The sequence below is a fragment of the Guillardia theta genome (assembly GCF_000315625.1).
Source record: "Guillardia theta CCMP2712 unplaced genomic scaffold GUITHscaffold_75, whole genome shotgun sequence".
In the NCBI taxonomy this organism is placed as follows: domain Eukaryota; class Cryptophyceae; order Pyrenomonadales; family Geminigeraceae; genus Guillardia; species Guillardia theta.
In genome coordinates, this window is record NW_005434599.1 from 68,846 (window position 1) to 80,727 (window position 11,882).

Sequence of the window (11,882 nt, forward strand, 5' to 3'; positions counted from 1 at the left end):
AAAAGTAAAGAAGAAAAAAAAGACCTCCTCCTCCTCCTCCTCCTCCTCCTCCTCCTCCTCCTCCTCCTCCTCCTCCTCCTCCTCCTCCTCCTCCTCCTCCTCCTCCTCCTCCTCCTCCTCCTCCTCCTCCTCCTCCTCCTCCTCCTGTCGATCCCATCATCGCTCTCTCGGTCGCGTGCTTGCTCCCCTGCAGCTCCTTCACCACAGGAGCAGAAGCATCGGCACATTCAGCCGCCATCAGCGGCAGCAGCGCCTTCCCCAGCTTCCCGTAGAGGTCAGGAAAGATCTGCTCCTGCGCTGCCAGCACCATCTTTATCCTCGCTCTCTCCTGCGGCGCCTCGAAGCATCCCGGGCAGTTCTCGTTGATCACCGGCAGCTTCTTCGCCATGGCGAACTCGCGCGTCACCTGCTCCCGCACGTAGGTGAGTGGGCGAATGATCCGCACAGCATGCTCGCGCGCCAAGTAGTTGGCCTTCATCGTCCTGAGCTGCCCGTTGTGGAAGGCCGACATGAGGAAGCTCTCAGCCTGGTCGTCCAGGTGCTGACCCAGGGCGAGCACGTTGAACCCCTCCCTCTCGCACACGCTGTAGAGGACCCCTCTCTTCATCCGCGAGCAGAAGCTGCAGATGCTGTTCTTCTGCAGGCTGCAGGACGCCTGCTGGATGATTCCGTGAGACTCGTAGAAGTAGGCGACGTTGAGCTCCTGCAGGTAGGTCTTGAGCGTGCTCGGGTCGTACTCGGGCGTCTGCGGGTCTACTGTGCATGCGGCGACGTCGAACTTGATCGGCGCCTTCCTCTTGAGCGCGAGGAGGATGTGGAGGAGGGAGAGAGAGTCCTTGCCTCCTGAAAGACCGACCAGCACGCGATCTCCGTCCTGAGAGGAGAAGGAGGTTAGCGCGAGGCAAGGGAATGAGCGGAGAGCTGAGACGCAAGGGCAGCAGCAGCAGCAGCAGCAGCAGCAGCAGCAGCAGCAGCAGCAGCAGCAGCAGCAGCAGCAGCAGCAGCAGCAGCAGCAGCACGAGTGATGGGCACCTTGATCATTCCGAAGTCTTGGATCGCTTTCCCGACTGAACTCATGAGCTTTTTCTCTGCCTTCTGCGCTCTCTTGTGCATTGAAACCTCGTCTTCTCCTTTCCCTTCCGCTACTTTGCCACTGCTCATCTGCTTTTCAACTTCCTTCCCTCCTCCTACCCTCCCCTTTCCCTCCTTCCCCTTCCCTTCCCCTTTCCTCTTGTTCTCCTCTCCCTTCGTCTCCTCCTCCTTGTGCTCTTCATCCTTCGGCATGGCTCTCCATCTTTCCCCCAGCACACGCAGCATGTCCTCTGTGGTAGAATGCGGCTGACGAGCTAGCAGCTCCTGCAGGAGGCGTCAGTGATTGTGGGGGAGGGACAGGAGAGCACTCGGACCTCCTGCTGCTCCCGTGCGAACCGCTCGAAGCTCGCTTGCCTCCGAAGAACCTCCTCCACCGCCTCCTCGTCCATCCCACAAGGCTCGTGACCCTCGGGCACGAAGGCGGAGGAGGGATGGGAAGCAGGAGCTGCCTCCTTCCCTCGCAGCTCCGCCAGCGCCTCAGAGGGCAGCAGGAACCAGCGGAGTCGGGCAGCGTCCGGACTCCCGATCGCCTTCTCCTCCCCTGCCAGCTGACTGTCTGTGACCATCGTCGGCCCCACAGGCTTCCCGCCCCTCGCTGCCTCCTCTATCTTCCTGACAACCTCCTCTGCCATCTCCATGTTCCTCTTGAAGTTTGCCTCTAGCCTCTCCAAGAAGGTCCCATCCTCCTCCTCCTCCTCCTCCTCCCCACCAGCGTCCCCAGCTGACCGCGAGCTCTTGTCCTGGCTGAACGAAACGTCGCTCATCCATTTCCTGTGTCGCAGCATGAATTTCCTCTCGCTCCGATGCCTCCACTCCCCCGTGCTTGCATTGAACGTGTACAGGGGGAGCATCCTCCACCCCTCCCGCGCCACCCACAGCAGGGCCTGCAGCATGTAGTCCACCACGAACTCAGGGAGGAAGAAGGCGAAGTTCAGCCGCACGAAGCCAGGACGCAGCAGTTCATCACCCAGCAGTAGCGCATGCTCGTACTCCTTTGCCAGGAGGAAGTCGATCCCCAGCAGGCGCTGAGCATACGGCCCAGCACAGGAGCATCCGCTGCGAGCCTGGATGCCGAAGAGGTCGTTGAGGAGAGCAGAGACGAAGTTGAAGTGCAGCAGCTTCCCGCCATGCCGCACGTTGAACGAGACCACAGGCAGCCGAGCAGCCTTCACCTTCCCCAGCACCTCCAGCTCCGGCTGCTGTTCGAGTGCCTGCAAGGCCCTTCTCCATAGCTTCTCCTCCTCCTCCATGATCCTCTCAGCCCCGACGAACTCCTTGAGCCTCATCGCGAGCCCGCAGCGAATCGACCCGACGACGTCAGGCGTTCCTCCTTCCTCCCTTTCCTCCAAGTTCTCCAGGTAGCGGTGGTCGTGCTCGGTAACGAAGAACACAGTCCCTCCTCCGGGTACTGAGGGCCGCGCGCCTCCCCCGAAGATGAATCCCTTCCCCAGCAGCGACTTCTTGAAGGCCAGGACCCCGGGGGAGGAGACTCCTCCTACGAACTTGTGCGGGGAGAGGAAGATGGCGTCTTTGTGAGCCAAGTGCGCGTCCTCCCCGAAGGCAGGAGGGTTCATGTTCACAGGGCAGTAGGGGCCAGCAGTGGCGAAGTCGAAGAAGGCGAGGGCTCCATGCTTGTGCAGCGTGATGGCAACCTGGACGGTGTCGACGAGGATGCCTGTGATGTTGGAGGCAGCAGAGAAGGACCCGATCTTGACCTTCCTCTCTTTGTGAAGCGACAGAACTTGTTCAAGGTGTGCAAGGTCGACTCCGCCCTCCTCCTGCTCCCTCACGACGATGATCTCGCTTCCTGTCTCTCTCCATGGCAGGAGGTTGGAGTGATGCTCGTATGGTCCCACAACCACCAGCGGTCGCTGACCTGCCTTCATGCACTCCCTCCACATCTCGCTAGACCTCAAAAGCTCCACCATCTTCACCACAGCTCCTGTGCATCCTGTGCCCGTGAAGATGAGCGAGTCTTTGTTGTTGTCGCAGCCCACGCATCTCCTTACGATCGACCTCGCCTCTGCCCTGAACAAGGTGCTCTGCATGCCTGTCGCAGAGGCGGTGGTGTGGGTGTTGGCGTAAAGGGGCAAGACTTCTTTGCTGATGAACGTCTCGATGGATCGCACGGCTCTGGCTGAAGCTATGTAGTCTGCAAAAACAACATTCCTTTCTCCGAAGGGAGTTCGGATCACAGACTGCACTCCGATCTGATCCAAGAAAAGCTTCTGCCAGAACCCGGCAACGTTGTCGCTTGCCAACTTGAACTTCGCATTTCCCTTTTCAGTGATCTGTTTGTCTTGCCCCCTGCCCTTCTCCTCTTCCTCCGTCTCTTCTGCACCATCATCATCCTCTCGCATCACTGATACCTCCAGCTCTGCATTCTCGTTGAGGAACGAGGCGAAGCGCCTCCTAGCCGCCATGGGCACGTGTGCTTTACAGAAAGTGCCGAAACTTTGAAACATCGAAACTTTGAAACTTTAGCTCAGACTTACTTCGAAACTTTGAAAAATGCCGGTCCTAGGGCCTAGATGATGGAATGATCTCGAACAGGGTTAAGACCACCCATACCCTCCGAAAAACAAATAAAAATATTTACTTAATATATTTTTCATATAAAATAGTGAAATTGGACCGTTGACTGAAAGATTGGATCCATCATTTCCCCGCACTACCCCTCACCCTTTTGGTTCCTACAACACTACCCACCCCAAGTCTCTCTTTGCCCCCAGTACCCACCCCTCTTGCAAAAGTTCTCAAACTGAAGAATGGTAATCACTACCCCCTATTCTGAACTATAGTTTTGCCTTCTGAGGAGGGGTACATTTACCACCCCCTGCTACGAACCAGGTGAACCACCTACAGTCTCCACCAACACAATTTCATCCCCGGGTAGGTAAAAATCACCCCCACCCACCTTTTTCCATGATTATACCCCCTCTTTCCTCTCCCACTCTGCTCCAGAACCTCAGACCACCCACACAAAAAATCACCCTACCCCCACCTACGACCCCTCACGATAGCTCGCGCATGCTGAGCTCGGCGGAGGCAGCGGCGGTGGTGGAGAAGGCGGCGAAGGAGGCGGGTGATGTTGTGCGTTCTGTCTCAGATCCCAAGAAGAAGCCTCGAGAGCTCCGTCCTGCTACCAAGAAGGCGGTGGAAGAGGTCGTTCGCACGGGGAGCCCGGCGGCAGTTCTGCAGCACATCAAGGCCCACAGGAAGGAGTTCATCAGCGCCGTTTTCTCGAGCGTTTTCATGTCAGCTATCAGGAAGCAGCTGTCAGGAGAGATCAGTGAGGAGAAAGATGCTGAGAAGTCCTCAACGAGCAAGGCGGCTGGGTCGAACGGACACGATGATGTGAAAGTGGATGCTAGCTCCAAGAGGACCCAACCGGTCAGCGAGGAGGCGGACAAGAAGAGGAAGCGGAAGGCGGGGGAAATGGATAGCGAAACAGAAAAGAAGAAGAATGAAAAGGAAGCGAAGAAGGCACCGATCAAAGCAAAGGAAGAGGAATCAGATGAAGAGGCGTCCGACGACGACGAAGATGACGACGTAGAGCTGTCTGATGACGCAGAAGATGATGATGACGAAGACGACGACGACGATGAAGAAGATAGCGATGATGGAGATGAAGAAGAGGAACCCGTTGAGAGTCCTAAGAAAGCTGGGAACAATGGTCCTCTTAAGGGAGGGAAATCACAGAAATCAGCTGACAGCGGAAAGTCGAAGCAAGACAAAAAGAAATGAAGGGCATGCATGTGTTTCTCAAGCCTCTGCATGCGACATGATTTAATTTTCTCCCATCTTCTTGTAATTACCCAACACTTAAACTTGCTCCTCCTGTACTCTGTTCTCGCAACGGAGTCGCAAACTTCCTCCCCCTGTTTCTCCCTCGCCTGCCTCTTCCCGCGCTCCTACCTCTGCCTTGCCACCGTCTCAGCTTGTTCAGCTCAGCATCTCGGCGGCAGCAGCAGAGTCGGAGGTCATCTTGTAGAAGATGGAGGTCGTGTCCTGGTAGATCGTCACGGCGTGAGAGGGACGAGGAAAGGAAACCTTCTGCAGCGTGGACGGATGGCCCATCTCAAGAACCCGACCCTCCCCGAGCACCTACTGGGCATCAGAAGGCGGAGGGGAACATAAAGATAAAGATGCAGGTGCTGAAGCAAGAGACAGAGAGAAGAAGAGGAGTGGAGACGAGAAGAGCCCTTGTGGGATGAGTATGGAGAGCTGATAGATTTCACCCACCATAACGCGATCGCACGTCTTGATGGTGTCAAGCCGATGGGCGATTGTAAGAACTTCCAAGGCAAGTCAGAGAAGACGAGGAGGAGAAAGAGGAGAACAAGAGGAACGAGGACAAGAACAGACAATGGTGGTTGGGGAGTAAGCTACCTGTGCTGTGTTTGAACTGCTCTCGGATAGTTTCTTGGATGAAGGAATCCGTCTGCGACACTACATGAGGAAAGGGGAGGGAGAGAGGGGCGGGGGAGGAGGAAGCAACACAGAGAGCAGGCAAACGAGCATCACCTGCATGTCCACACTGGCAGTCGCTTCGTCCATGACGATCACCTTGGCGTTGCGAAGCAGAGCCCTCGCCATGCAGAGCAGCTGCCGCTGTCCGACGCTGAGGTTCTTTCCTCCCTCCTGCACAACGTGCAAGAGCCCTCCATTGCTCCTAACGTAGTCCAGCATGTGGACCTTGCTAAGCGCGTCATCCACGGAGCTGTCGGAGTACTCGGAGAAGGGGTCGAGGTTGCTGCGGATGGTGCCGGTGAAGAGCACGGGGTCTTGCGGGATGATGGAGACGTTCTTGCGCAGGTCGTCGAGCCCGATCTTGGAGATGTCCACTCCATCCAGCAGGATCGTCCTGGTTCACAGGCACTCAGCACCTACCGTAATCCTCTCTCCCTCCCTCACCCTTCGAAGATCTCCACCATGCGGAAGAGTGCTACAGCCAGCGTTGACTTGCCTGCACCTGTTCTCCCGACGATGCCCACCTTCTCTCCCGCCTCTGTGGCGAAAGTGATCCCCTTCAGCGCAGGCTCCAACCCCTCACTGTTCACCCGTCAGTATACAGGAAGGAAGCCACCTCTTCCTCTTCCTCCTGCTCCTGCCCCTGCTCCTGTTCCAGCACCTGCCCCTGTTCCTGTTCCCTCACCTGCTCCTGCCCCTCGTTCCTCCTCCTCCTCCTCCTCCTCCTTCTCACCGGTAGCGCAGCTTCACGTTGTCGAACGATAGCTTACCCTCCGAGGGCCACGAGTCTGCCGTTCTGTACGAGTCGACGATTGCCGGCGCCTCCGTCTCCATCGTCGTGTACTCTTCCACTCGCTCCGCAGCCACCATGTAGCTCTCAAGCTGCGTGAAGGTGCGGATGGACCAGTTGAGCGTCCCCGTCACCTCCAGCGCGTACGTGATGCTCAGACCAACCAGCCCGGCGGCCGCTGGGTCACTCGCGTTCTGCAGGACGGCGAAGAGGGAGGCGCAGCCGATGGCAATGTTACCGATGAACTCAAGGCGGACGGCGAGCCATCGGTTGGAGGCGTTGTTGCCGAAGTAGGCGCGAGAGAAGCAGTCGTTGAGCTGCTGCGAGTTGTGGACGAAGTTGTGCTGAGAGCCAAAGGAGCGGATGGTCGACAGGCCGTTGAGGGTCTCCGAGAACTGGGCGAAGATGGGAGACTTGGCGACGGACTCGAGGCGCTTCAGCTCCCTTGACGAGTTGCGGTAGAACTCCTGCACACGGTAGTAGACGTAGGAGAGCGGGATGACGATGGGAAGGAAGGTGGGAGTGACGTAAATAATTACGAGCGAGACTTGAATCACTCGCACCAGGCACATGAGCATCATGGAGAGCGTCTCTCGCATCTCGTTGTCGAGCGTGTACATGTCCGACGTGAAGCGGTTCAGCACTCGCCCGGTCGGCGTCGTGTCGAAGAACCTCGTCGGCGCTCGCAGCACTCGCTCGAGCATCCCGTTGTGCAGCTTCACTGATGCCCTCAAGGCTCCGATGGCCACGAAGCCGCTGCGAACAGTGACGGAGCCGAGGGATATGAGGGTGATGAGCGCGTAGATGCCGAGGTAGAAGCCCGTGTTGACTGGCGCAGGCGTCGTCTGCTCAGTCTGCAGCTCTGCCGCCTGGTCGTGCGCCAGGTAGGCGCTGGACCAGACGGTCAACCAGAAGTCATTTGCACTCTGGATGAGCTGGGAAATAACGTACGCCAGGATAACCGAGCCTGCGATGTGCAGCCCCATGCTCCTAGCATAGCTCGTCCACACAGCCAACGGAACTGTCCCGGACTTTCTTGCCTCCTTGGTGATCGTCTGCTTTGAGTCCAACCCCGTGCTGGACTGCGACTTGAGCACTCGCGCCTTCTTCTCCCCATTGGTCCCGTCCGTCCCGTTGGGGAGCTTGTCGCTGCTGGCGCTCTTGAGATCTGCCGTCTTGCTCAGGTCATCCTGCGAGTTGTTGCGGGACATCGAGGGGCCATGGCTCGTGTCGATGAGGTGAGGGTGCGCCTCCGAGATCGACGCGAACGTGCCCTGGGCAACGATGCGGTTGCTGTCGAGGTAAAGGACCTTGTCAGCTCCCGGGAGGTACTGGATCTGGTGGGTAACGAGGATGATGGTCTTGCCCTTGAGGTACGTCTTGACACACTCCTCGAACAAGTGCTTGCTCACGTGCACGTCCACAGCCGAGAGAGGATCATCCAGCAGGTACACGTCAGCATCCTGGTAGACTGCGCGCGCCAGGCTGATCCGCGCCTTCTGCCCTCCGCTGAGGTTGATGCCCTTCTCGCCGATCTCCGTCTGGTCCCCAGCAGGGAGGACCTCGAAATCCTGAAGGAGGGCACAGACCTCTATCACAGCTCCGTACTTCTCCTCGTCGTACTCTGACCCGAACAGGATGTTGTCCCTCACCGTCGCATTCTTAATCCAGGGCTGCTGAGCCGCGTACGCAATCCGACCAGATAGAGACACGCTCCCCGACTCCTTCTCATCTCCCCAAGGATAGCGCACAGCAGGGACGTCTTCCCGCACCCCACCTTCCCCGCGACCATGCACAGCTCGCCCTTCCTGACCTCAAGATCGATGTCCCGTAGAACACAGTTGTAGGTGCCGAGCTCAGCCCCCTTTCGCATCTTTGGTACGCCCTTGAAGATCTGCAGCAACTTCGACAGGAAGGTGGTGGCCTTGGCGGCGTCTTCCTGCTTTGCTGTGGGAGCGTTCGACCAGGAAAAGCGACCGTCCTGGATGACGATTGGCACCTCCGACACCACCTCTTCCTCCTTCCTGGAGAAGTTCAAGCTCTGAGGGTCGTCCTCTCCCTCCTTGCAGTTGATATAGTACTTCTTGTCCACTTCGTCCGCCAGCAGGTAGTTGGTGAGACGGCCCAGAGCAACTTGACTCTCCACGACAATGTTGATGATCATGGGGAGCGTGTTTAGAGGGAAACGAAGCACGTTGAACAGGGCGAGAGCAGTGAAGGCGATGTTGGGGCGAAGCTCGTTGCCAGAGAGCGAGTAGAAAGTGAAGGAGATGAGGGCAACAAGCATGGGAGATCCTGCCCACAAGAATGTCGAGAAGATGGCCCACAGCGAGTTCTTCCAGATGAGATCCACCTCCCTGTTTCTCACCTCCTGCACCTTCTTCGTGAAGCTCTGCTCCCACGCAAAGTACTTGATGACGCGGATCCCCTGGAGCACTTCGTCCATGCAGTTCGACCTCTCGTCCTTGATCTTCATGATTGTGCGATTGAGCCCCGCTCTCTTCTTTGCGATGTACGTGCTCAGCGGAATCATCACAATCATGATCATCAGGCCTCCGAACACAGAGGCGCCCAGCAGGTTGTAGAGGAGAATGGTTGCCACGGTGAGCTGCAAAGGAGCACTCCAGAACAGGTGAAGGTAGGGAGCAGAAGAACACAGACGTTGTGCGTCTACGGACATGAGGGAAACCATCTCTCCGATCTTGAAGTTCTGATACCCCTTCGAAGAGAGGAGGAACGCCTTGCGATAAACCAACATCGTCATGGCAGCTCGAACCTGCCCTCCGATCCTGTACCCATAATGGAAGTACTGATTCACCGCCATGGATTCGACCGTCTTCGCAAGGAAAATTCCTATAGCAAGAATGGCTCCGTCGACGGCAGAGCTCCTTTGAGTCCCGTCTCCGCCACTCTCTACGAACCTGACGAGGGACTGGAGGAGGAGGGGGCCGATGAAGACAACCGTGTCGTTGATCAGCTTGAAGAAACCGCAGATAATGAAGTCATGCAACCACACTCGTTTCAATGCTTGAAACAGTGATGGGTCGTCCGGTCTGATCCTACACTCCTCCTGCCATGCCTCCAGGAGCTTTCTCCCCGCTTCCTGGGAGGTGTCCCCATGCAGTAGGGGATGGAGGTCACTATCAGTCAGCTGCTGCTTGCTTCCCTCCTTCAACAGTGGTGTCATCCATCCGAACATGATCCTCGATCCCCAGCTTGCTGCACCTTCGCCCTTGGTCTTGGCAGCGTCAAGCTTCTCATCGCCCTCCTGTGCTCCCTCCATCTTTCCGTATGAGACCGAAGCAGCCGATTTAATGCGAGGACGTTCCATGAGCCCCTCAGCCAGCAAGATCGTCGAGAAGATGAAAGAAACTGTGTCTGCTGACGCTCGTTCTCCCTGCGACGCGGGCGAATCCGGCTCCATGAAAGTGTAGTAGAGTACGGCAACTCGGAAGCGCACAGCTTGCATCAGAAAATTCACAATCCATAGCAGCTTGACCTCGCTACCTCTCTGCAGACCCCTCTGCATCTCCATGACGACGATCACGAGGTTTCCTATCCATGTCACCACTTGCAAAACATGGTAGATGAAATCCGAGGTTCCAAGGAAAAGAAGAACGATCGATTGCAACAGAAGAGCAAAGATTGTAGCAACTTGGAGGCGGTCTAACCCACCTGTGAGCGAGACAAGAGATCCGCCGAGAGGCAGAGTCTCCAATATATTTCTAACCCTTATGTACAGCAAGGAAAAGAATACAACAAAAACGATCGGGCCGATTACAACATCCTGGAAGCACGATGACGGACCTGCCCTCTCCTGCCCTCCTATGTCGATGTATAGAGAAACTTCCCCTCCTTTACTGCAGCTCATCCTTGCCTAAGTTCCTGTATCTCGTCCTTTCAAAAACAGCTTTCCGTACCGCAAAATCAGAGATCAGGAGTCTTGGTGATGGCAAGAGGCTCTTCGTCGATGCTGGCCCTCAGTAGGCTTGTTGGTCTTCAACTTCTCAACCCTGGAACTTGAAAGAGTTCGCTCTCTTACAGCATCATGTCCCTGGCACTTGCAAAATTTTCTCCATGCATGAACTGCTTTCCTCCGCGCCCCTCGCTTCGCACAGCGTCCATGATCTCCAGTTTACCAACGACCCCCTACCCTTGTTTCTCTTGGTCTTATCACCCCCCCCCCCCCAGCATCACCTCGCGAAGACCCCTAATTTACTCCCCTACCCCACCCCTTCCGGTGTACACTCATATAAAACTACCCCACCCCTTCTCACTAACAAGCCTTCGAAGTACCCCTCTTCGAGACAAAACCCTTCTTGAGAGTACCCTACCCTGGCAATAAGAACCCCCTCTCTCCCAGGCGCTACCATCGTTGTTCCTTATGCGTCGCGGCTTTATCTGGGTAGGGTGGTGTTAGCCCCATTCCCTGCAAGTACCCCTACCCACCTCCAAGCCTTGACCCAAAACTTCTCCTAACAAGCACCGGTGGTGAAGCATTGCAAAACCACCCCTCCAGTCGAGAGTTGGTATCTTTCTAGTACCCCAGATATGACCTCCTAACACTTCCTACATCGCTAACTTTGGAAGATAAAAACCGCCTGAGCGGCGTAGGGGTTGTACCACCCACCCCTGTGGAGATAACATAATGGGAGGGATGACCCACCCCTCACATCTCCGAAGAATCTTCACGTTAGTGAAATGTCGAGACAATTTGATATTTTCACTAACTTTTTGGGGTTAAATTTGAAAATTGGAAACAGCAAACTAATGTTGCCTTCAATTGGCCCCTCGACTACCAAGGTTGCGCTCGTGCACTTTACTACACCAATCACCCTAACAGAACCCCCTATCTCCCTAGGAATAAACCCTACACACTCAATCACCCTACCCATCTTTCACAGTCAACGGCAGGGGTTCAAGATTCATCCTACTCCACCCACCTTTGTTCAGTAAAGAGTACCCCTAGTGAAAGGCTATCGTGGGGACCAGTACCCCCTGATTTACCACAAATCACCCTACCTTTCAAGATGATCTCCTTCACCCCACCGCAGTCCATGTTTTGTATGATTCCCACCGGGAATCTCGAAATTTTGGCTCGAAATTTTCGGGAAAAACTGGAAATTTTAAATTCTTTGTGAATTGATTTCTTCGTACACCGAATTAGTGAAAATTGAGTAAACTATTTGGGAAATTGTACTGCCGAGCCTTTTTTGGTAATCAACAAAGTTGTAGCACTGGCCCCCCTAGCTCAAAGTTCACTCAAATTTCAATTCCAGTACAGATGTGTGGGTCCGCCCCAGGGGGAAGCGTCGCATTCCACCACCCCTCCTCAATGTGTCCACGTCTACCCCCTCAATTGAGAGTAGATACTACCCCCTTGATTCCTACAACCCACCCCTTCCTACTCCAAGAGATCTCGGGTAAAAAAGTTGATGGTACATCACTGTTTTATGTGATCAGGTGGACCAACAGTTTTGTTCGTCTTGGTTCCAACCTCCCTTCATGTTGTTCACTCCCCCTCACT

The 11,882-nt window shown here is 55.8% G+C and overlaps 3 protein-coding genes across 3 annotated transcripts; 1 reads left to right on the forward strand and 2 right to left on the reverse strand.

Moving 5' to 3' along the window:
• Positions 1 to 156: 156 nt before the first annotated feature.
• On the reverse strand, positions 157 to 3,452 carry GUITHDRAFT_158402 (hypothetical protein; the record flags this gene model as incomplete). The annotated part of the gene is made up of 4 exons (XM_005826347.1): positions 157 to 182; positions 226 to 874; positions 1,033 to 1,356; positions 1,458 to 3,452. The coding sequence occupies 4 exons, from the start codon at positions 3,450 to 3,452 to the stop codon at positions 157 to 159; spliced, it is 2,994 nt and encodes a 997-aa protein (XP_005826404.1).
• Positions 3,453 to 4,122: 670 nt separating this feature from the next.
• On the forward strand, positions 4,123 to 4,839 carry GUITHDRAFT_143430 (hypothetical protein; the record flags this gene model as incomplete). Its single annotated transcript, XM_005826348.1, has 1 exon — positions 4,123 to 4,839. One exon carries the CDS (start codon positions 4,123 to 4,125, stop codon positions 4,837 to 4,839), a length of 717 nt encoding a protein of 238 aa, XP_005826405.1.
• Positions 4,840 to 4,866: 27 nt separating this feature from the next.
• GUITHDRAFT_160006 (hypothetical protein) lies at positions 4,867 to 9,890 on the reverse strand (the record flags this gene model as incomplete). Its single annotated transcript, XM_005826349.1, has 10 exons — positions 4,867 to 5,103; positions 5,146 to 5,199; positions 5,338 to 5,390; positions 5,485 to 5,536; positions 5,620 to 5,959; positions 6,010 to 6,147; positions 6,299 to 8,028; positions 8,055 to 8,379; positions 8,437 to 9,382; positions 9,581 to 9,890. The coding sequence occupies 10 exons, from the start codon at positions 9,888 to 9,890 to the stop codon at positions 5,038 to 5,040; spliced, it is 4,014 nt and encodes a 1,337-aa protein (XP_005826406.1). The 3' UTR covers positions 4,867 to 5,037.
• Positions 9,891 to 11,882: the final 1,992 nt, after the last annotated feature.